Source organism: Anolis carolinensis, chromosome 2 (genome assembly GCF_035594765.1).
Source record: "Anolis carolinensis isolate JA03-04 chromosome 2, rAnoCar3.1.pri, whole genome shotgun sequence".
NCBI lineage: Eukaryota > Metazoa > Chordata > Lepidosauria > Squamata > Dactyloidae > Anolis > Anolis carolinensis.
This window is the reverse complement of record NC_085842.1, coordinates 24,633,439-24,656,124: the sequence shown is the minus strand read 5'-3', so window position 1 is coordinate 24,656,124 and position 22,686 is coordinate 24,633,439. Positions and strand designations below refer to the sequence as shown.

Below are 22,686 nucleotides of genomic sequence, written 5' to 3'. Positions count from 1 at the left end.
CATTGGAGGAGCGGTCGGATCTCCCTCACAGGGCAGATCCCTGATAAATCGCGGTCTCGATAACAGGTTGAGGATCCTTAGCCGAAAGGCTTGGAACAAGAAGTGTTGCATATACTGTATCGGAAGTTGGGCTGGGGTGGGTTTTGGAATATTTGCATATGCATAATGAGTTATCTTGTAGATGGTATCCACTTATCTATTTATGTTTTGTATATATCTTATACATAACACTTGAAGGTAATTTTATAGATACTTTAGAATAATTTTGTGCATGAAATAAAGTTTGTGTCCATTGAACCATCAGAAAGTAATGATGTCGCTATCTTAGCCACCCAGGAGGACAGTACATTTTTTAAGTGTAAGTCCAGACTCCTGTTTACTGTTTTGACCATTAGCTTAGAAAGTTCCTCAGGATTTTGTTTTGTCTCCAATGTTATTTAATAGATACACAAAACTCTGGGAAAGGTTGTACGGAGTTTTGGGGTGCAGTGCCATCAATATTAGATGACACCTAGCATTACTACTTTTCCCCACCTCAATCTAAGGAGGTTGTTTTGAAGAAATTGGTGCTTCTCACCAATAATGGATTGGATGAGAAATGCAATCCAGATAAGACAGAGATAATCCTGGTCAATTATTTATTTATTTATTTATTTATTTTTCAAACTTATATGCCGCCACTCCCCTAGGGCTCGGAGCGGCTTACAAGAACCGGCTAAAATCAACAATTTAAAAAACATTTTAAAAACATCATTTAAAAAAAAAAATCTTTAAAACATCCTAAAAGCACCTTTTAAAACATCAGCAACAGAACTCAAAAGCCTGCCGAAACAGGTGTGTCTTACATGCCCTGCGGAAGGCCAACAAGTCCCGCAAGGCACGAACTTCAGGTGGCAAGGTGTTCCACAGAGATGGCGCCACTACTGAAAAGGCTCTGCGTCTAGTTGCAGTTAGACGCAAGGTCTTAAAACTGGGGACTTCCAGCAGGTCTTGGTCCTCAGAACGGAGGGATCTCTGGGGTTTGTAGGGGGTGAGGCGGTCCCTCAGGTACATCGGCCCTGGACCATGTAAGGCCTTGAAGGTAAGCACCATCACTTTGAAAGTGATCCGGTGCTCAATTGGTAACCAGTGCAGCTGCCGTAAGATTGGTGTTATGTGGCATCTTATGGGGACTCCCGCAATTAGAAGGCAGATCAGGGCATAGAGATTCAGTTTGTGTTAGACATGGTTATATTCCCCCTGAAAACATTTCTTTGCAGTTTGGGTGCACGTTGGACCTAGCTTTTAAAGTATGTGTGCCTACTTCTCCCATTCTTCAAGACCTCTGATTTGCCCATTGTGTCATGAATCAATGTCTGTTGTCCTGGGAACATCATAAATTCTCTCCATGACTCCTGTATCAGATAGGGAAGGGGGAGAAGTAGCTGGTGGATTTTGCTTTGAAAATGTTTTGAATTAGAGTGAACAGCAAAGAATGTTATATTTATTTTGTGCATGTTGTCATTTGAATACAGATCTAGACACGTGTCATTATATTTGAATGTATATTTTCTGATTGTATATTAGACTGTTTGTGCCAAATAATAAAAATAATCTCAAAACAAATCTCACCTTGACTTTCTGAGTCCAGCAGATGGCGGTGGAGACCCCTGTTATAGAGCTTGTGGCGCAACTAGCTCTTGTGGGAAGTCTGAGAACTGGAGAGAGAGGGGCGGGGGGGGGGGGGGAATATAAAACTAGGAGATGGTTGGGGAAACAGCTTGTAGGGTCTTTCTTTTGCTGTAGAGGTCAAAGCAATTAAAGCCAGTTCCATGTATTCTGCTTGTGAGTGGTCTTCGTTTTGCTACTTGGATCCTGCAGTGTGACACATGGAGACACATGCCATAGAAAGAATCATAGACTCACATAACTGGAAGAGATTCCAAGGGCCATCTACGTCTCTGAGGAGGGAGTTCCAAGGGCTGGGAATGAACCATGAAAAAGGTCTGTTTCTTGTCTTCCCACTAAATAAATCTGAAAAGGTGGTGGAATAGATAGGGCTCTCCAAGCCCTGGGGCAGATTAACCTCTGAGATTGTAACCATCTTGGAGGTTAAGATCATCTGGGGAGGCCCTGCTCTTGGTCTCGCTTTCTTCGCAGGTGCAACTGGTTGGGATGGGAGACAGGGCCTTCTCAGTGGTGGCCCTTCACCTGTGGAACTCCCTCCCTAATGAAATCAGATTGGCCCCCTCCCTCCTGACTTTCAGGAAAAAAACTGAAGACGTGGATGTAGGACCAAGCTTTTGAATAAAAATCTTCAGCACAATAATGTGAATATGGAATGGTGCAATGTTAACTGGAATGATCTTGGACTATGATATTGGATTGCGTGGTTTTAAAATTTATTTTAATGTTTGACATGTTTTTAGCTGTTAGCTTTTAATGTAGCTTGTAGCTTCAAGAATGGAAAAAAGAACGACCCAAACAATTACTGTCCGGTCAGCCTCACGTCGATACCAGGCAAGATTCTGGAAAAGATCATTAAGGAAGTGGTCTGCGAACACTTAGAAACAAATGCGGTCATTGCTAATAGTCAACACGGATTTAGCAAAAACAAGTCATGCCAGACTAATCTGATCTCTTTTTTCGATAGAGTTACGAGTTGGGTCGATACAGGGAATGCTGTGGATGTAGCCTACCTGGATTTCAGTAAGGCCTTCGACAAAGTCCCCCACGACCTTCTGGCAAACAAACTAGTAAAATGTGGGCTAGACAAAACTACGGTTAGGTGGATCTGTAATTGGCTAAGCGAACGAACCCAAAGGGTGCTCACCAATGTGTCGTCTTCATCATGGAAAGAAGTGACAAGTGGAGTGCCGCAGGGCTCCGTCCTGGGCCCGGTTCTGTTCAACATCTTTATTAATGACTTAGACGAAGGGTTAGAAGGCACGATCATCAAGTTTGCAGATGACACCAAATTGGGAGAGACAGCTAACACTCCAGAAGAAAGGAGCAGAATTCAAAACGAACTTGACAGACTAGAGAGATGGGCCGAAACTAACAAAATGAAGTTCAACAGGGATAAATGCAAGATACTTCATTTCGGCAGAAAAAATGGAATGCTAAGATACAGAATGGGGGACACCTGGCTAGACTGCAGTACATGTGAAAAAGATCTTGGAGTCCTTGTGGACAACAAGTTAAACATGAGCCAGCAATGTGATGCTGCTGCTAAGAAAGCCAATGGGATTTTGGCCTGCATCGATAGGGGAATAGCGTCTAGATCCAGGGAAGTCATGCTCCCCCTCTATTCTGCCTTGGTCAGACCACACCTGGAATACTGCGTCCAATCCTGGGCACCGCAGTTGAAGGGAGATGTTGACAAGCTGGAATATGCCCAGAGGAGGACAACTAAAATGATCAAAGGTCTGGAGAACAAGCCCTATGAGAAGCGGCTTAAAGAACTGGGCATGTTTAGTCTGCAGAAGAGAAGGCTGAGAGGAGACATGATAGCCATGTATAAATATGTGAGGGGAAGTCATGGGGAGGAGGGAGCAAGCTTGTTTTCTGCTGCCCTGCAGACTAGGACACGGAACAATGGCTTCAAACTACAGGAAAGGAGATTCCACCTGAACATTAGGAAGAACTTCCTCACTGTGAGGGCTGTTCGGCAGTGGAACACTCTCCCCGGGGCCGTGGTGGAGGCTCCTTCTTTGGAGGCTTTTAAGCAGAGGCTGGATGGCCATCTGTCGGGGGTGCTTTGAATGCGATTTCCTGCTTCTTGGCAGGGGGTTGGACTGGATGGCCCATGAGGTCTCTTCCAACTCTACTATTCTATGATTCTATGTATAGTTATTTGCTTATGTATGTTATATGGCATCGGACTGTTGCTGATATATATATGTGAGCCGCTGTGAGTCCTTTTTGCGGTGAGAAGGGTGGGGTATAAATATGACAAATAAATAAATAAATACAAGAGAATGTGATACTGAAGGTAGCCTGGACCCAAACCATGTAGATATCTCATGGGTTCATAAAAAGAGATACAGTACTCCAAATAACTCGGATAATCAAGAGAAGTTATTACAAAGGCGAAAATTGCACGCCTGATACTCCATGTATACGAATTTGACGGCTATGACCACATTCTCTCAGAGGCTTCATACACAATTCAACAGCATACCATGTAGGTTTTCTTTCTTTCTTTAATTGATTTTTAACATAAGCAATGTAATTTTCAATAACAATGGTATACCTTCTGATTGTAATAACATTGTAATGTATTGTTTGTAATATTGTATGCATTGTAGTACATTCTGATTGTAATAAAGAGACACTGGGGGAAAAATAACTAGCACACAATAGGGCTCTTACCCCTCTATCCTAATTGCAATGAAAAGAAAATATATATATAATAGTAAGATAGATAAACAGAAGTAGATAAACAATCTTATTAAAATTACCAATACCCATAGCCATGAATTAAATTGTTAAAGTTATTACTCAAAAAAACTATGAAAAGTTTCTAATTGTCAAAAAAATATTCTGTTGCTTTACCCTTCAGCCCTCATGTTAATTTGGCTATTTGGGCCAACTCGGCAAACTTAACAATTCATTCCTCCATTGTCAGTGCCTCGTTCCATTCCCACGTTTGAGCAAAGTTTGAGCAAACAATGTTATTCCTGCTGCTATCGCGGACTTTAAGCATATGTTTTATATTTTAAATTGTATTTAACTGTTTGTAATAGATTTTATATGCTGTTTGCTTTTAATGATGTGTCGGCATCGAATTATTGCCAATTGTACACCGCCCTGAGTCCCTTCGGGTGAGAAGGGCAGGATAGGAATATTGGAAATAAATAAAAATAAATAGCAAAAAAGTAATCTATATTTACCCTCCAGTGTTTTAGACTAATGTCCAGCAAAGTATTTCTCGTGCCATTATAAGATCTAAGCTTATTTTTGAGAAGGGATTAACATATAAATATTAGACCAGTAGGTTTTCACCATCTTACAACATATGAACAAAAGGAACCCTTGATGTTTCTATGAAGAACCCATAATTTTACCACTGAAGCAGCGGTTCCCAAACTTTTTCAGTCATGGAACCATTCAGAGAACGTGCCCGCACCCATGGAACACTACTCCATCCCTATTTTTAAAATAAGCATAGTAAATCTACAAAGTTCTTCCATTTTTCATCAACTCCTATTGCCTGATGTTTTGTATAATGTGCTGGGTTCAGACTATTTATTTATTTATTTATTTAGATGAGAAATGGAGTAGAAACATTTAAAATATGATCTCTAATCATTTTTGTACAAGTAAATATTGGATATATACCTAATGTCTCATTTTTATACTTATACTACTTTGAAATTAGGCTTTATGCTTGGCAGTTGAATATGTAAATGCAGGGTAGCATTCAATGAACTTCTAATTTGTTTTTGGTGCAAGCATCAGCTGAAAAGGTCTTTGGATATTGGGTTGTTGTGTGTTTTCTGGGCAGTATGGCCATGTTCTAGAAGTATTCTCTCCTGACGTTTTGCCCACATCTATATAAACCTCACAACCTCTGAGGATGCCTGCCATAGATGTGGATTCTGGAACATGGCCATACTGCCCAGAAAACACACAACAACCCTGTCATCCCGGCCATGAAAGCCTTTGACAACTCTTTGGATATTATCTGTGCTTTCCTTTCCTTTTCATTAGAATAAAATAGTTAGTTGCTTGTAGTTTTATTTTAAAATATTTTCTAAACTTGATTTTAAAGATTTTTTGTGGAGGCCCTACTATGCTTTTGCAGCATCCTAGGATTCCACAGAACACAGTTTGGGAACCACTGCACTAAAGCACTACTTCTGCCCTTTACAGGAGATAAATCCAAAGCATTAATCCATTTCTTAATATTGCAGGATTTGTGGACTACATTAAGGAGAAATGCTCACGCAGCCTTTTTTGTACACATAAAAAAAAGGAAGGAGTGTCTCTCCTGTGAATGAAGCCCCAGAGAATGAATAGAGATGGGCTCCTGTATCAGCATCACAAAAGGCCACTTGACCTCCAGCATAGTTCAGAGACACTCGAACCCTTTTGAGGTCACTGTTCAGAGACACAGTTGAGTAATGAGGACAGTTAGTAACTCTGTATGCACCACCCCACTTCCCAATAGCCCAGATTCCCCCCTCAGGCCCATAGGCAATGTCACCCTTTCTCTTCATAGACTTTTTGGCAACACCTGCCAGCCACTCATCCTCCTCTCCCACACAGATTTCCCAGAAATGTCTGCCTGATGTAAATCCATCACATCCCAGGACAGAATAAGTTTTCTTGAACCTCTTCGGATTGTCCGGTAGGTTTTGAGATGTGTTTCCATATGTTACACTTTTATGATCCTCAGACAGGATAAGGTGGTCATTAGCTGTGTCTGGATCCAGAGTTACATTTGCTGTTGGGAATGGGAAGAGAAGAGGAGGAAAAGATAAAAGAGAATCACCAGCTAGTTGAATTGCTAAAGCACTTTATACACATCCATTAGTCTTATTCTCTAATCAATAGGACTTTTATGCATTGCAGTTAATTGTCTTTGATTTATGTCCTGATTTGCTCCCAAATGGGACCCAGACTTGCTTATACCATACATGCAGTTTGTGGAGGCTCTCCGACTGATACTTCAAAATACCTCTATCTCAAAGGCAAATTCCAAAATTCTGCAGAATGTTGCCACAGCAGTAAAAGCAGAACCATAGCACTATAACTGTGCAGTGTGGATGGGCCCAGACTGGCAATGCCCTTTGAGCACACTTCTGTTTCACTCATTAGGCAAAAGCTATGGCATCACTTTCCTCCATCCAACTGGGCACCATAAACTTGCTGTACACCGTGCTCAGTTTTTCCCCTTTCCTGACTTTTTCTTCCTCCCATTCATTCTTAGCTTGTCAGCTATTTGACTGTGAGATACTTCATTGAGGTGCCCCTAGTCAAGATGCCTTTAACATTTAATGTTCCGGCCTACAGGTTAATGAAACATGAACAGTGTTTAAGGATCCCACAATCCTCCCAATTACCCAGCTGTTTGTCATCAAATGCCTGGTGCTCTTCCAGCCTCCCACAGGAATCCTTTAATGTGGGAGCAGATAGTTTTATCTTTCTAAGGGCAGGGCCCTCTTTACCCCTTGCTCTGCAGAGGTAGTTTTTCCAGTTCCTTCTCATGAGATTCATTGGTGGCTTGATGGCCCTGCTTAGCTTCTAACATCAAGTGAAATGTGATGCCTTTGGGATATTTAGGCTTCCATGTGTCCGATGCAGGATCTCAACCAGTGTTCAACTGTTTATAAATTATTCTATAAATCTAAATTATTTTATCTAATTTGTTTTTAAATCTAAAAGATGTATAAAATAGTTATAGTTTTATAATATTGCTTGCATTGATATTTGTGATGCCATATCTCAAAAAATAGGTTGGGATAGAAATATTTGAATAAATAAAGATGTTTGGAACTATAATAGTGGGTTTGGCATGAGCCCGTAAGATAGTTCTCCAGTGCTTTTGTAAGAGATAGGAACTGCATTCCTCATTTATCCCTTTTACCTCCATACCTGCGGTGCTTGTGCTCTTTGCACATACAAGAAATGCATGAGGGAAAAGCTGCTTCATCACTATCTCAACCCTCATTTCTTCAATTGCGATGCAATTCTGCAATGATACAGGGGAATAGGACAGGGTTCCACACAAATGCAAAAACCTTGTGTTTTTTGTTCTAGGGATTTTGTCAGGCTGCAGATGTGTTTTTCAACTAGTGGATGTTGAAGGAGAGGGAAGAACAGGATGCTTACCTATAACTGTGGCTTGTGCCTGGTCATCTGTGAACCCAGACAAAGAGTTAATCTCCACCTTGCAGGGTCCCACTCTTTGTGTGCCTTGGAATCAAGGAAACTGAGGAATTTGAGCCAGAGACATGCCAGTCATGGGTAGGTGGTATGCAGGGCCGGCCCCACCATAGAGGCCAGTGACGCCGCCGCCTCGGACGCAGGTCCCGGGGGGCGCCGTCAGGCTGGGAGGGAGGCGGGGCACCGCTCTGACGGTGCCCCGCCGCCCGACCAGTGCGCCCTGGCCTTGTGGCTCCCTCTTTCGCCGCCTGGGGAGGGGAGGAGGGATCGCCTCCTTCCCTCCCCGGGCGGTGAAGCCTGCTTCTTTCGCCGCCCGGGAAGGGGAGGAGGGATCGCCTCCTCCCCTCCCCGGGCGGCGAAGCCTCCCTCTTTCCAACCCTGGCCGCGCCTCCCACGCTGCGTGGGAGGCGGGGCCAGGGCGAATAGCATGGGAGGCGGGGCCAACCCTGGCCCCGCCTTCCACCCAGCGTGCCCTGGCCCCGCCTTCCACGCAGCGCAGGAGGCGGGGCCAGGGCACGCTGGTTGGGAGGCGGGGCCAGGGCGCAGGAGGCGGGGCCGGCGGGGGGCGCTTTTCAGCGCCCCCGCTTAATATTTAAATTTATCTCCGACCGGCCCTGGTGGTATGGTACCTCCCATCTTCTGTACCTGTGACCAGCATGGTTCCTGCCCAATTCCCTATTCCCTAGATGCCAATGCAGCAGACAAAGAGCAAAGGAGAGCAAGACACACTGAGGGGAGAACAGGTGGAGCTTGAAGTAGCACAGTTTCAGGTAAACAAGACATGTACATTTAGTAATAAACACGGGGAATCCATGAAACCTTGGGTGTTGGCTATGTCAAAGTGCAATCCCACCAGTATGCCTCCATTGATGGAAATGGTTTGTTTTCTGTACTCTAAATGGAAACATAAGCAGAATTGGGGACCTCTAGTGAAAAACCAACAAGCAACTCTCTGAGAAGCCCTCCTCCTTTTTGAGAATTTGTGTTTCGAAATTTTACCTTTCTGTAGTGTAAATCCAGAAGTTAGCTTATCTGTGGAAGGAAAAGGAAAAAAAGGTAGTAAGCCGCATTGTTAGGTGTTACAAATCTTGTGTCCAAAATAACTACAGCAAAGTCTCACTTATCCGAGCCTCGCTTATCCAAGTTTCTGGATTATCCAAGCCATTTTTGTAGTTGTATGTTTTCAATATATCGTGATATTTTGGTGCTAAATTCATAAATACAGTAATTACAACATAACATTACTACTTTTTCTGTTAAATTTGTTGTATAGCATGATGTTTTTGTGCTTAATTTGTAAAATCATAACCTAATTTGATGTTTAATAGGCTTTTCCTTAATCCCTCCTTATAACCCAAGATATTCACTTATCCAAGCTTCTGCCGGCTCATTTAGCTTGGATAAGTGAGACTCTACTGTACATAGACATAACAACATAATGGTTGTCTACATGTTTTAGCTGAAATCTCAGAACTGCTCTATCCTTGCAAGCAGGCAGATTTGATTATGTGAATTTTAATGTGAATTTTTTCAACATTCCTAACTATGGCTGCTCTTGGATTTTGAAAAGAAAAGCATTACTTAAACTAGCACCGTAAGATAGAGGGCAGGCAATCCTAAGACTCCAATGTGCTGTCTACTCTGTATGAAAAGATTTCAAAATAAGACACCGTTGGAGAAATACAAAGGCTGCAACTATTCAAATATATCAGCATCAAACGGTGTTGATTAGTCCAGCCAGAAAGCTAACTCCTTCTGTAGTCAAAGAGTTTCTACAGTCTGTTGTCGAAGACTTTCATGGCCAGAATCACTGAATTGCTGTGAGAGCCCAAAAAACTACAGCATCCCGAAAAACTCACAGCAACCCAGTTTCTACAGTATTTAAAAGAGTTGTAATATCACTGAGATATCCAAGTAAATATTTGATCAATCATTCTAAGCACTCAAAGAGAAAACAAAGAAGAAACAAGGACAGTAAGAGCTGGGGATTAAACTAGAAGCAGAAAATCAGGCACTGGCACAGAGGTTGCCCATGTGTTTCTACAGGAGAAAAGCTAGAAGAAGGGGAGCAGTTGAAACTCCCACCCTAGAATACACATGGGCACAACGCTGCCGTTCTGAGCCCTCCTCAGAGAGAAATGAAAGTATTTCTTTAAAAAACACTTAAATGTCCACAGGTTCCTTATTCTTGGGGGCATTTTTTTTTACCTCTGACTTGCTTCATGATACCTTCAAGAAACAGAGCTATATCTCCATAGTCCCAGATCTTCCACTTCAGCTCAAGAGGATAAATGTCAGGTTTCTTGAACTCCTTTCTTGCTTCACATCTGAAAGGAAGGTATATTAACTCACCTCTCTGAACAGCTAACCTATATCCTGTTATCTTTCCAGTAATGGCCAGTGAAACCTGTCATTTTATGTAATGTCATTATGTTTGGAATTTTTTACTTCCACTCCGTCACCTGCCATGTGCAGGAATTATGGAAATCTTGAGCATGATGATTCAATATACCATAACTTCTTAGGGCTCTTCTACACTGCCATATAAAATCCAGATTATCTGTTTTGAACTGGATTATATGGCAGTAAGAGAAGATGCTTTATCTTAGAAACAAAATCATTGCCCTGATGTGAGGCCACATGAGCTACCAACCTTTTTGAGCTAGGTATTATTTTTATAATAATAATAATTATATAATAATTCTACCCCCCTCTCCTTATGGCTTGAGGCAGGATACAACATTGTAAAATACATATGTTAAACATTTACATACAATGCATATTAAAGTACACAAAACAAAAATTATACATAGAGTTGAAGTTTAAAATTCATCATTAAAACTGTCCAGGTAGGCCTGCCAGAAGAGACAAGTCTTCACTTGTATCTTATTTAGCTGTTGGAGCTCCACCGGCAGGTCATTCCATAGTCGTGGGGTGGCTGATGAAAAGATCCTCTTGGTGACAATCGCCAGTCGGTTCTGACTGACTGGAGCAGACACTCCCAGAGGGCCTCAATGTTCAGGGCAGATTATAAGGGAGAAGGCGATCCTGTAGATAACCTGGACCCAAATTGTGTTGGGCTTTAAAGGTCAAAACCAACACCTTGTACCTCACAACCTCTGAGGATGCCTGCCATAGATGTGGGCGAAACGTCAGGAGAGAATACTTATGGAACATGGCCATACAGCCCGGAAAACACAACAACCCAACACCTTGTACTTTCCCCAGAAACTAACTGGCAGCCAGTGGAGTGACTTTAGGATAGGTCCTGCCTATCTTTGTGACCACCTTCCCCCCATGAACCGACATGAGTTCTAAGGTCTGCCGGTGAGGCCCTCCTTGTGGTCCTGCCGCTGTCACAAGCATGGTTGGTGGGGACGAGGGAGAGGGCTTTCTCGGTGGTGGCCCCCTGACCAGGACCGGCTTGAGGAAATTGAAAGGGGTACGTAAAAAGTTTTTTTGCGCCCCCCCCTGCGCCACGGGAGGCGTGGCTGTGTGACGCGGGAGGCGTGGCCAGGACTGGCCCCACCTCCCGCACCCTAACCCCACCTCCCGTGCCAGGCGGCCACGCCTCCTGCGGCGCGGGAGGTGGGGCCAGGATGCGCGGCACGGGAGGCGGGGCCAGACCTGGCCCCGCCTCCCGCAGGGCGCATCCTGGCTCAGCCAGGCTGCGGCGGGTGTTCTTCCAGGCCGCAGCCTGGAAGGACTCCCACCACAGCGAGCATGCGCCGTGGGAGGTGTGGCCGGTCCTGCCTCCCGTGGCGCACGTCCTGGCCCAGCCAGGCTGAGTGCGGCAGGAGTCCATCCAGGCCACGGCCTTTATCGTGGCCTGGAAGGACTGCCGCCACACGCAGCCTGGCTGTGCCAGGGTGCACCCCGTGGGAGGCGGGGTCAGACCTGGCCACGCCTCCCACGTCACACGACCCTGCATCACGCAACCCTGCCTCCCAGGTGTGGGCCTGCCTCCGCCAGGTGTGGCCCCGCCTCCCAGGGGCTCAATAGCACCCTGGGAAGGTGGCGCCCAATGCGGGGGTGTGGTCAGCGTGCCGTATTGGGCCAGGCCTGCCTGTGACTATGGAACTCCCTCCGCAGGGAGATTAGATAGGCCCCCACACTGTCCTCTTTTCGTAGAAACTTGAAGACGTGGCTCTTCAATCAAGCCTTTGAGAATATTTAGCCTCTAGTTATCCTACTCACTAATCGCAGATCCTGCATTTTATACCATGCCCTCTCTCCATTACTACAGCTGGCACTTACTTTATTCCAATGTTTACATGGTGTCAGAAATTTACCATCACAGTTAGAGGATTGCAGCTTGATTGAGTCTGAATTGATGTTTTATATCTTGCATGTGTTTTATTTTATTGTATTTTATATTGTGTTCACTTTTATGTTTGTTTTTAGGCACCTTGTGCCATCTGAAAGCCGCCCTGAGTCTCTTCAGGGAGATGGTGGTGGGATATAAGAATAAAGTTGTTGTTGTTATTATTGTTATTGTTGTTGTTTTGTTGTTGTTATTAGTGTGATATACCTGGATGAACCAACCTGGCTGCCGTAGTTTGAACCAACTGGAGTTTCCGAACATGGTACAAAGGTAGCCCAAAGGCGCACTGCAAGAGTCCAACCTAGAGGTTACCAGCATGTGCACTACCATCTTCATGTCCTCTAAATCTAGAAGGGGCGCAGCTGGCATACAAGCCAAAGCTGATAGTATGCACTCCTGACCGTCACATCTACCTGGGTTGACATTTGGAGAGATGGATCCAGGATCCCTCCCAAGCTGTGGACGCTGTCTTTCAGGGGGAGTGTAACCCCATCCAGAACTGGTCGGCAGTGCACACCTCCATCCCCAGATTAGGAACCTTGATGGCAAGAAAAGCCAAAGCAATGGGGTCAAACTGCAGGAAAAGAAATTCCATTTAAATATTAGGAAGAACCTCTTGAGCATTTCACCAGGGGAATATTGTTGCATTCTTTGCCTGTTATCTGCCCGTCACTTAACACAATGTGACCCATGAAGAGAAACAAATGGGATCTGCTTACCTCTGCAGTGTGCTTTTAATATCCTAGGGAGAGAGAAAAAGAGACAATTTCTGTTGTTGATTTGGTTACAGTGTTAATGAAACATAATGATATACTGCTCAAGCATAGCTGATCACCAGGGAATGAAACACAAAGCAAAATTGCAACCACTGGAATATGGTAAGAGCCCTCCACCTGTAAACAAAAACTGAAAGAGATGGAAATAAAGGAGCTATTAGCAAAGGGTTTTTTTGTTTTGTTTTATCAATGTGTTTGGAATGATGTTTAGAATGTCATGTATCTGTCATATGTTCAAATTTATTTGTCTCCCAGATATGGAAAGGTCTGCCCATGTTACAATCATGTCTGTGTTTCTTATCTAAGAAAAGCGAAACTTTAAAAAGTATAAAATGTCTGTAGCTCCGTCACAAAGGGTTCAGGAGTAATTTATCAGGCATACTTGACTCCTAATCCTAGCTGTAATAAAACTGTGTTTTTTCTTCACTCAAGAAAAGTTTCTCAATTGGTTTTTGGTCAAAGTACCTCTTCAGAGATGCATTGGTAAAACCAGATGGTAATATATGCAAGATTAAATGTAGTAGGAAGGTAAATGCAAACGCGCAGACACTTCAATGAAGGGAAAAGGACCCATATTATGGAACATGTAAAACAGTAATTCTATTCCTCTTCAGCAAAATGTTTTGCTGAAAAAGAATAGTTAATCTTTCTCAAAGAGATATACTTTTATAACCGTGACTGAGGCAACAAAGCTGCATGTCAGACTGTTTCTTACTTATGCGTTTCCACACAGTACCTGTCATTCAGGAGAGAATGGGTTAAAAGGGGGGTGGCCAGATGACGTTTGTGCTAAATGTGCACTCAACCATAGCAATGATAGGGAAAACCCAATTCAAAAGATTCTCCTTTATCCTGGTTCTGGGTAAAAAAAAGTGGATTTCCTCCTGCAAATATGGCACTGCACAATTAGATCGAATGAATCATTCAGTCCACGATACATCATGGAATTCCATTTCAGTGCTCCATCTCGTTAACAGAACTATCCGTGACACACCTTGTATAGATGACAGAGGCACACAAAGTTTTGTCACCTTTCCTCTTACCTGCAGAAATTCACTTGCTGGCTGAAGACACTTCAACTCCATCTCCCTGATGATATTTTCAAGACCAGAGAGCTCCTCTGACAGGTTGGCCATATGCTCCTCCCTTTTGCTTTCAATCTCCTTCTCCACCTCTTCCATCTGAGAAAGCAGGAGCTTCTCTTGTTCTTCCAAAAACTGGTGCAGCTGTTTGAATGCAGCCACAGTCTTTTCTCTACCTGCCTTTGTTTGCTTCTGCAATAAATAGATTTAAAGGTAAAACAAAGAGGTCAATATTTTCTGGCTAGCAGGGCTGGCAATTCTATCAAGGTCTTATTTTCACTATTGAACAGTGAGATGGAGAGGACTCTCAATACAATTGACTTTAGTGTGCAATTCACCTTAGTTACCTAAGACGTGCCAGCAAGGAAGTAGCCTAGAAGATGGATAGACTGCAGATGTCATAAGTTTCTGAATTAATGTGATAAGAAATTAGGAAAGACTCATTGCTCTGCCCACTATTCAAGAATGAGATAGCTAAAAAAAACATTACAGCATTAAGAGTGCATGTTCCACCTCCCACCTGGTAAGAGTCCCTTGGATGTAGTCCCAAAGAGCTCAGGAATGCAACCCGAGCCAACTGCATTTGTTCAGAACATGACCCTTCACTTGTTACAGAGCATAGGGTGGTGTCTTGGGGTCAGCATCAGTTTCAGTTCCTAAGACCACTTACAAGCAGGTCTTGGCTTTCTGTTTCTGTCTGTGTCTTAAATGCACCCATTTCCTCTTGCAATTTCTTCAGACTCATGAGATAACTTGTAATCTTTTCCTGAGGACAAAATAGAAACTTCAGTTTGGTAGGTTAAAAAACAACAAGAGTAATCAAATGGTGTAAGGAGCAGCAAGGCTCACATTGTCAAACCCAAGATTATGATATTGAGTTAATAGAATTATTTATTATTTAATAAAAGAAATATCAGAGGGAACCCAACTAAAAACTGGACATGGGAGATCTGACGTCTCTATTTATATGCAGTCAGCCCGCTACGTTTGTGGGTCTGACTTTTGTAGATTTGATGGAAATGTTTTCTCGAAGAGCTTTAGTGAACTTCCACCTGAAGTTGCCCATCTACAGTAAATACATGATTTTCAGCATTATGTTGAATAGGCTGGGACCCTTTCACTTTACGCAGTTATGGACCTATTTATTTATTGAAATCTTTATACACTTCCCTCTCCCATATCAACAATTACAGGGAAATTTTTTAAAAAATTAAAAAGCTGACAATTTTAAAACAATAGAACAATTAAGCAACATATTGAAGTGCAGCATGCAAGCCAGCAAGGTGTGGTGCTTTTAACCAATTCTGGAGTCCAAAATGATTTGCATGGCCAAGAGGAAATTAATTGATGCAGTTTGACCCCACTTGAACTCTCATGTTTTAATGCTATGGAATCGTGAGAGTTATAATTCTACAGGATATTCAAGTTTCTCTGCCAAAGAGTGCTGAGCCTCACCAAAGGACAGCTCTCAGGATTCCATAGTATTGAGCCATGGCAATTCAAGTGGGGTCAAAGTGCATTATATCCACAGTGTAGATCAGGCATGGGCAAACTTCAGCCCTCTGGGGTTTTTGGATTTCAACTCCCACAATTCCTAACAGCCTACCTGCTGTAAGGAATTGTGGAAGTCCAAAACATCTGTAGGGCCAAAGTTTGCCCATGTCTGGTGTAGATGCACACCTGGAAAAGCCATGAGGCTTTTCAGTGCCTTTGTTCTGACCTTGTAGTCGTGGGGAGCCTCTTCCAGAGGAACGACCTCGTGGGCCTTGTGCGCCTTGCCTCTGTCACACACCACACAGATGAGGATTTCATCCTCTTTGCAGAACAGCTTCAGGGGCTCCTGGTGCTTCTTGCAGAGGTGATCCCCTTCTCCCTTCCCTCTCTCTTGCGATTTCTTAGCAATCTCCACCAAGTTCCTTAGCTGTCGGTTTGGAATAAGGCTCTCCATTTGAAAACATTTTCTGCACTGGGGACAGGCAGCTTTTCTCTCTCTTTTTCCACAGTATTGGGTCAGGCAGAACCGGCAGAAATTGTGCCCACATTCGGCCAAGATGACGGGGTCCTCAAAATAGTCCAGGCAAATGGGACAAGTCAGTTCAGCACAGAGATCCTGAGCAACAGCCATGGCTTCGTCCTGGTAAGAAACAGCAAGACAGCAGCTCAGCTAGTTTCACTTTCAATGAACTGGGCATTTCCTGTCCTGAAACTGACTCCGGATATTTCACTCTCTGTGCCTGCCTCTTTAAAATCCACAGCAAGGTTAGCTGATCTCCAGTTTTAACATTTGCGGGCTAGGGTTTCCCAGTTCTTGGTGTTTATTCCACATTTTTAAAGGTTAGCTTTAAGCCCATCTTTAAATCTCTTTTGCTGTCCACCATCATTCTATTTTCTATTCATGAGCTGAGAATAAAGTACAGTAATGCTTTGGGAGATGGTGATTGGGCATTTGGATAACGTGGCCAATAAACGCACTTTCACAATCAGTAGTATTCCAGTTTCTCTACATAGCTAACCATTGTCACAAAGAGCCAAGTGCAGGGGTAGATGAGTTGAGGCCTTTACAGATCTTGTTGGACTGAATCTCATATCACTCTTTATCACTGAGTGTGCTGAGTGAGGCTGATAGGAGACATAGCCTAACAATCTGCAAAGCTTAAGCCACTTGCTCCTTTCTCATTTTTCTGAAGACAGAAGCAGAAGAGCCTGAGGAGCTCCTGACTCCTCAGACATTAAGAATTAGAGCACGGAGTGACACCATCCCTATGGTCCACTATTCCAGGAGATCTTTCCAAAGTGTTTCACCTTTTCAGTGGGCAATAAATACATTTCCTTCCCTTCTTTCTTCTGCACTCAGTTCCTCCTGTTTCCCCATTTCATTCCTCCTCCTCCTCCATACAGTTCTTAAGCACCTTTGTTCAAGTACCTGAAATGAGGGTTTCCTTTAACAATTCTAACCTTGGGGTTGTTGTATGTCTTTCGGGCTGTGTGGCCATGTTCCAGAAGCATTCTCTCCTGACGTTTCGCCCACATCTATGGCAGGCATCCTCAGAGGTTGTGAGGTATGGAAAAAACTAAGCAAAGAGGTTAATATATATCTGTGGAAAGTCTAGGGTGAGAGAGGTCAGTGTGAATGTTGTGTAGTTAATCACTTTAATTAGCATTGAAAAGCTTATCTGCTGTCTTCTTCCTGCCTCTGGGGCATCCTTTGTTTAGAGTCGTTAACTGCCCTTGGTTGATTCATGTCTGGAAATCCTCTGTTTTCAGAGTATTGCTTTTTATTTACTGTTCTGATTTTTGAGTTTTTTAATACTGGTTTAATACAGATTTTGTTCATTTTCATGGTTTCTTCCTTTCTGTTGAAGTTGTCCACATGCTTGTGGATTTCAATGGCTTCTCTGTGCAGTCTGACATGATAGTTGTTAGAATGGTCCAGCATTTTTGTGTTCTCAAATAGTATTCTGTGTCCAGGCTGGTTCATCAAATGCTCTGCTATGGCTGATTTCTCTGGTTGAATTAGTCTGCAGTGCCAGAGAACACACACACACACACAAAAAAGGAGTGTGCTAGTACAGCACCATTACTAGATGTTCGAATACAAACCTGTGGAGAACTGCTTCTGGATTGCTAACTCTGCACATTGTGACTTTCCTTTTGTGAGACTGTTGCACATTTTATCCTTGAGATTAGTAACTTTTAAGTACAGTAGAGTCTCACTTATCCAGGAGAAACGGGCGGGCAGAACCTTGGATAAGCAAAAATGTTGGATAATAAAGAGGGATTAAGAAAAAAGCCTATTAAACATAAAATTACATTATGATTTTACAAATTAAACACCAAAACATCACATTTTACAACAAATTGACAGAAAAAGCAGTTCAACACACAGTAATGTTATGTAGTAATTACTGTATTTACAAATTTAGCACCAAGACATTGCAACATTTACTACAAAAACAATGACTACTAAAAGGCAGACTGCCTTGGATAATGCAGAACACTGGATAAGTGAAGCTTGGATTGGGGAGACTCTACTGTATGTTTTCCTTTTATCTGTGACTTCCTCTTATTGTATATACTAGGCTTGAGCGATCCATGAAAAAATTGATTCTAAACTCGTTTCAAAAGTAGGGGGCGCTAGCGTTTCGTTTCTGATGTCATTTCCGAATTTTGCCCTCAAAATTTTTCAAAATTTAACAAAAATTCGTTAGTTTCAAAAGTAATTCGTTAATCGCGGCATGCGCACTAGCAAAAAAAATAACACGAGGGGAGACTTTACAGGACTCTCCCTCCCTCATTTTTTGAGCGATCTTCTTCAAACTTGGTACAGTGGTAGAACACATTTAACACTGATGTCTCACCAAAATTCGGAACGTTTCCCTTATCCTCTGATTTTTGGCGAATTTTCATAGCTTTTATAATAAACCATTTTTTAATAATTGCAGAAATCTGTTCCTGGTTTGAAAGCCTTATTTCCTGTTTCATTGGGTTGTCTTTACTGTGAAAGCCATTGTTCTACTTGAGAAACTTTGTTTTTGTGGCTGAAACTTTGTTAAATTGGTGGACCAAACCTTAATATGTTCCATCCATGTCGCTTGCACAAAGTTCAGGCAGTGTCATAGATTTTGCCATGTTTCTATGACAGAACCAATTAGGAAATGACATTTATCACCCAGGAACAGAAATCATAGTACACCATCAAATCATTCCTGACAGATGGCTATCAGCCTCTGAATAAGGAAATCAGTTCCTGGTTTGAAAGTGCTATTTCCTGAGAGTCATCTCTGGTTGTTTGAGAGTTTGTATTAATGCTATGACAGTCGACTCTCATTTAACCGGCACCCATGGAGAGCGGTCAATGTCGGATAACCGAGAGTCGTCTCTGGTTGCTTGAGAGTATGTATTAATGCTATGACAGTCGACTCTCATTTAACCGGCACCCGAGGGGAGTGGTTGATACTATGACAGTTGACTCTCATTTAACCGGCACCCGAGGGGAGTGGTCGATGTCGGATAACTGAGAGTCGTCTCTGGTTGCTTGAGAGTTTGTATTAATGCTATGACAGTTAATGCTATGACAATGTTTGACCCATCCACTGATTTTTGGGGATTTTTGAAGCAACGTTTTTTAAAAATGTTAGCAGATCGATGGCCACGCCTCCCTGTCCTTCTTCCTTCCACTTTGATTGGCTTGCTAAGGCTTCTGGGAAATGGAGTTTTTGGCTCATAATGGCGACTTGCTTCATTTCCACTTAAAAGAATGGTCAAAATTCAGAGGCTTCGTTCTCCTGCATTTTGAAAGCTATTATGAAAGCAACGTTTTTTAAAAATGCTAGCAGATCGATGGCCATGCCTCTCCCTCTCTCTCTCTTCCGCTCTGATTGGCTGAGAGGCATGCCAACATGGCTTCTCCTCTCAGAGGGGCTACAGCTACATCCGAAGACATCAGAAACAAACGAAAAAAGGTACTTTTTTGATTCAAATTTGTAATATTTGTAAGGCAGTGAGCAGATGTTTCAAATGTCAATTCAAAAGTACTTGCGAAACGAATTTTTAACGAATTTAACGAACTAACGAAAAATTTGCTCAAGCCTAGTATATACCTGTGTTGTGATATTGTTGCATGCCAATAAAGGCTGTGTAAAAAAAAAACACTCAGAAAAGAGTCTGAGAAGGAAATGTCAGAAAGGAATCCAAACCTGAGAGCATCAGTTAGTAAATGAGGAATGGATATGTCAGTGAAGTCAGAGGGAGAACACTCCAGGGAACCACCTCTTTCTTCTCTGTTGTTCTTTATCCTTAAGGGTACTTGCACTATTCCATATTTTGAATTTACAGAAGCGCCCTTTGAGAGGGATAGATGGCTTCCTCACCAAAGAATCAGATATGTCAGCAATGATACTCCTTTTTCTCTTCTCTGCTCTAGGATGTGAGTAGCCTTCTGCAGAGGTAAGTGGACCTCAATAATCTCCATTAGCGAATTGGCTGAAAAATTGGTGAAAACTATGATCTTTTGATTCTCTAGGGCAGAGAATGAAAGTATCCAAGAAACCACAGCTAAAAATATTGTGGGTTTTACTCCACTAGGTGTAAGAAGAAGGTAACATTTGAGAAGCCGGTGGCTTTTCCTCCAGAGCTGAAATGGAAGATCTGGGAGTTTTGTGATCTAAACTCCAGTCCGACTGCATGCAAAATTATTGTTCACAACCTCAAGCAACCCTCTGAGACATTTGCCCCATCTGGAGGGAAATTTACAAGAAGAAATCAACAAAAAAATTATAGAACTGGGGCAGCCAATGTATCTGACCCAGTGACCCAGAGGGGGCCCTTCCCCACAGCTACATAACCCAGAATATCAAGATAGAAAATCCCAAAATGTCTGTTTTGAACTTGGTTATCTGAGTCCACTCTGCCATATATTCCAGTTCAAAAGCAGATACTGTGGGATTTTCTGCCTTGATATTCTGGGTTATATGGCTGTGTGGAAGGGCACTGGCGCAGGAAATCAACTCCTGATTTACTTCTATTCCCAAGTTGTTGAACTCCTGTGGCTCCCCACTGGTCACAGAATTTTTTGTGTGTGTGTCAGGAGCGACCTGAGAAACTGCAAGTCGCTTCTGGTGTGAGAGAATTGGCTGTCTGCAAGGACGTTGCCCAGGGGACGCCCGGATGTTTTGATGTTTTTACCATCCTTGTGGGAGGTTTCTCTTATGTCCCCGCATGGAGCTGGAGCTGATAGAGGGAGCTCATCCGCACTCTCCCCGGGTGGGATTCGAACCTGGCAGCCTTCAGGTCAGCAACCCAACCTTCAAGTCACAAGGCTTTAATCCACTACACCACTGGGGGCTCTGGTCACAGAATGAAGAGGAGGCAGTCTAACTAACAGTAGCATTAAAGAGTCCACATTAATTTTCCTGACCATGGGATCACACTCACCTGTTTTTTCACCTGTTTGCTCTAATCAGCTTTCTTAAAGTTTAGAGTGTGTGTCTGACTATGCTTGAGTTTCCCTTTCCACTGTAAAAAAAAAACAAACAACCCTCTAGTACAGTCCCCAAATTAAGGCCCACGGTCCAAATGTGGCTCCCCAAGGTTACTTGCCTCATCCTAAACTTTAGACTTAGGATCGCCCTAAGTCTGAAACGGCTTGAAGGCACTCAGCAACCGAAGTTAACCATGTAACTTCTGAGTGAGCATGAGTAAGGCCCCTTCAAGACTGCCATATAAAATCCAGATTATCTGTTTTGAACTGGATTATATGGCAGTGTAGACTCATATAATCCAGTTCAAAGGAAAAATGTGTATTATCTGCTTTGATAATCAGGATTATATGGCAGTGTAGAAGGGGCTTAAGGCTCCATCATAAACAGCAAGGTTTAGGTTTGATAGTGGAGACCCCCGCTTTTAAATTCATCTGACCTGCTGCGGGGAGTTCCACAGATCCGGATCACCAAAGGAGCGGGAGAGTGCGCGGACCACAACGAATTATTATTGATTTCTTTTATCACTCCCCCCCCCAACCCTAACATTGTAACTAATCCCCCAATAAAAGTATCCCCTTTTATCTTGAAACTCTCTCCAGTGGTTACTTTGTATCCCTTTCTCTGACTCCTACATGGAAAACCTCTCTCCTTTCTTCCACTAACCCAGCCACTGTTTCAACCCTGGCGGGAAGCCTTCCGCGCTCTTCCCTGCCTTTGAGTAACACAGGGGACGGAACAATTTGACCCATAACTTTCTCAAAAATATTCCAAGCGTGCCTATCTTTTATATTTAACACTGTTTAAGACTCCTAGTTCCGTGACAACCAACAGCACCAGGATTGGTCCATTCTAAAACTTCGAAACAGCTGACTGTCAAAAAGCCGGTTCCAATTGCTCTTTGTAGCCCCGCGCCGCTTCTTGGCTCCCGCGGCTGGCAGGATGCCTTTTCGGGGACACAAGTTTCTCCCAGGGCTACTGGTAGGGGGCTGCCATTCCCTGGGAGAGAAATGTAGTTTCTTCAAGGACCGGCTGCAATCCCCAAAATGGCAAAGACTCCCAGGCGGACTTTTTCGGTTCATGCATTCATTTTTATGAATGAACAGGATTCCTCATTCATATACTCTTGTTGGACTCCCAAGGACAGAAATCAACCTGAGTTGCTTATGAACTTTTCATGAATTGTATGCTTATATGTTTATGAAATATTGGAATCAATTCTTTATTAACTGTTTAGCCAGATGTAACTTGGTCTGTGGGTTCCCTGGAAGACCCCCAGACTCATATATTTCCCTTTTATATATGTTATATTACAGAAAAACCTGGGTTTTCTTCCTTCCCTCTAAAACCGGACGGAATCTGAATTCTCTCCTTGTTCTTAGACAAAACGCGATATGGCTGAATTGCCGAATTGCCCACCCCCAGCATGCATTTTCATTCATAACTCACTCAATTTTGCACCAAGAATCACCCCAATTCATATTTATGACTAAAATCGCCTAATCTTTAAAATAGAACCAACAGAGATCATTTTTGACCATTTTTCTCTGATCATCAGCTGATTGTCAAACTGCGTTCCTTGCCTAAATAGCCTCCCGCTTTGCGCTATTAGCGCAGGAATGGAAAATAAGCTATAAATGTTAATATTTAGTACT

At 42.9% G+C, this 22,686-nt stretch overlaps 2 protein-coding genes across 2 annotated transcripts; both read right to left on the bottom strand.

Moving 5' to 3' along the window:
* Positions 1-5,912: 5,912 nt before the first annotated feature.
* On the bottom strand, positions 5,913-8,530 carry LOC134295852 (butyrophilin subfamily 3 member A3-like). The gene is made up of 2 exons (XM_062969322.1): positions 8,502-8,530; positions 5,913-6,501 (listed from the first exon to the last, which is right to left on the bottom strand). The coding sequence occupies exons 1-2, from the start codon at positions 8,528-8,530 to the stop codon at positions 5,913-5,915; spliced, it is 618 nt and encodes a 205-aa protein (XP_062825392.1).
* Positions 8,531-10,051: 1,521 nt separating this feature from the next.
* On the bottom strand, positions 10,052-16,179 carry LOC100558526 (zinc finger protein RFP). The gene is made up of 5 exons (XM_062973656.1): positions 15,775-16,179; positions 14,725-14,820; positions 14,016-14,246; positions 12,916-12,938; positions 10,052-10,199 (listed from the first exon to the last, which is right to left on the bottom strand). Exons 1-5 carry the CDS (start codon positions 16,177-16,179, stop codon positions 10,055-10,057), a joined length of 900 nt encoding a protein of 299 aa, XP_062829726.1. The 3' UTR covers positions 10,052-10,054.
* Between the last annotated feature and the right edge of the window lie 6,507 nt (positions 16,180-22,686).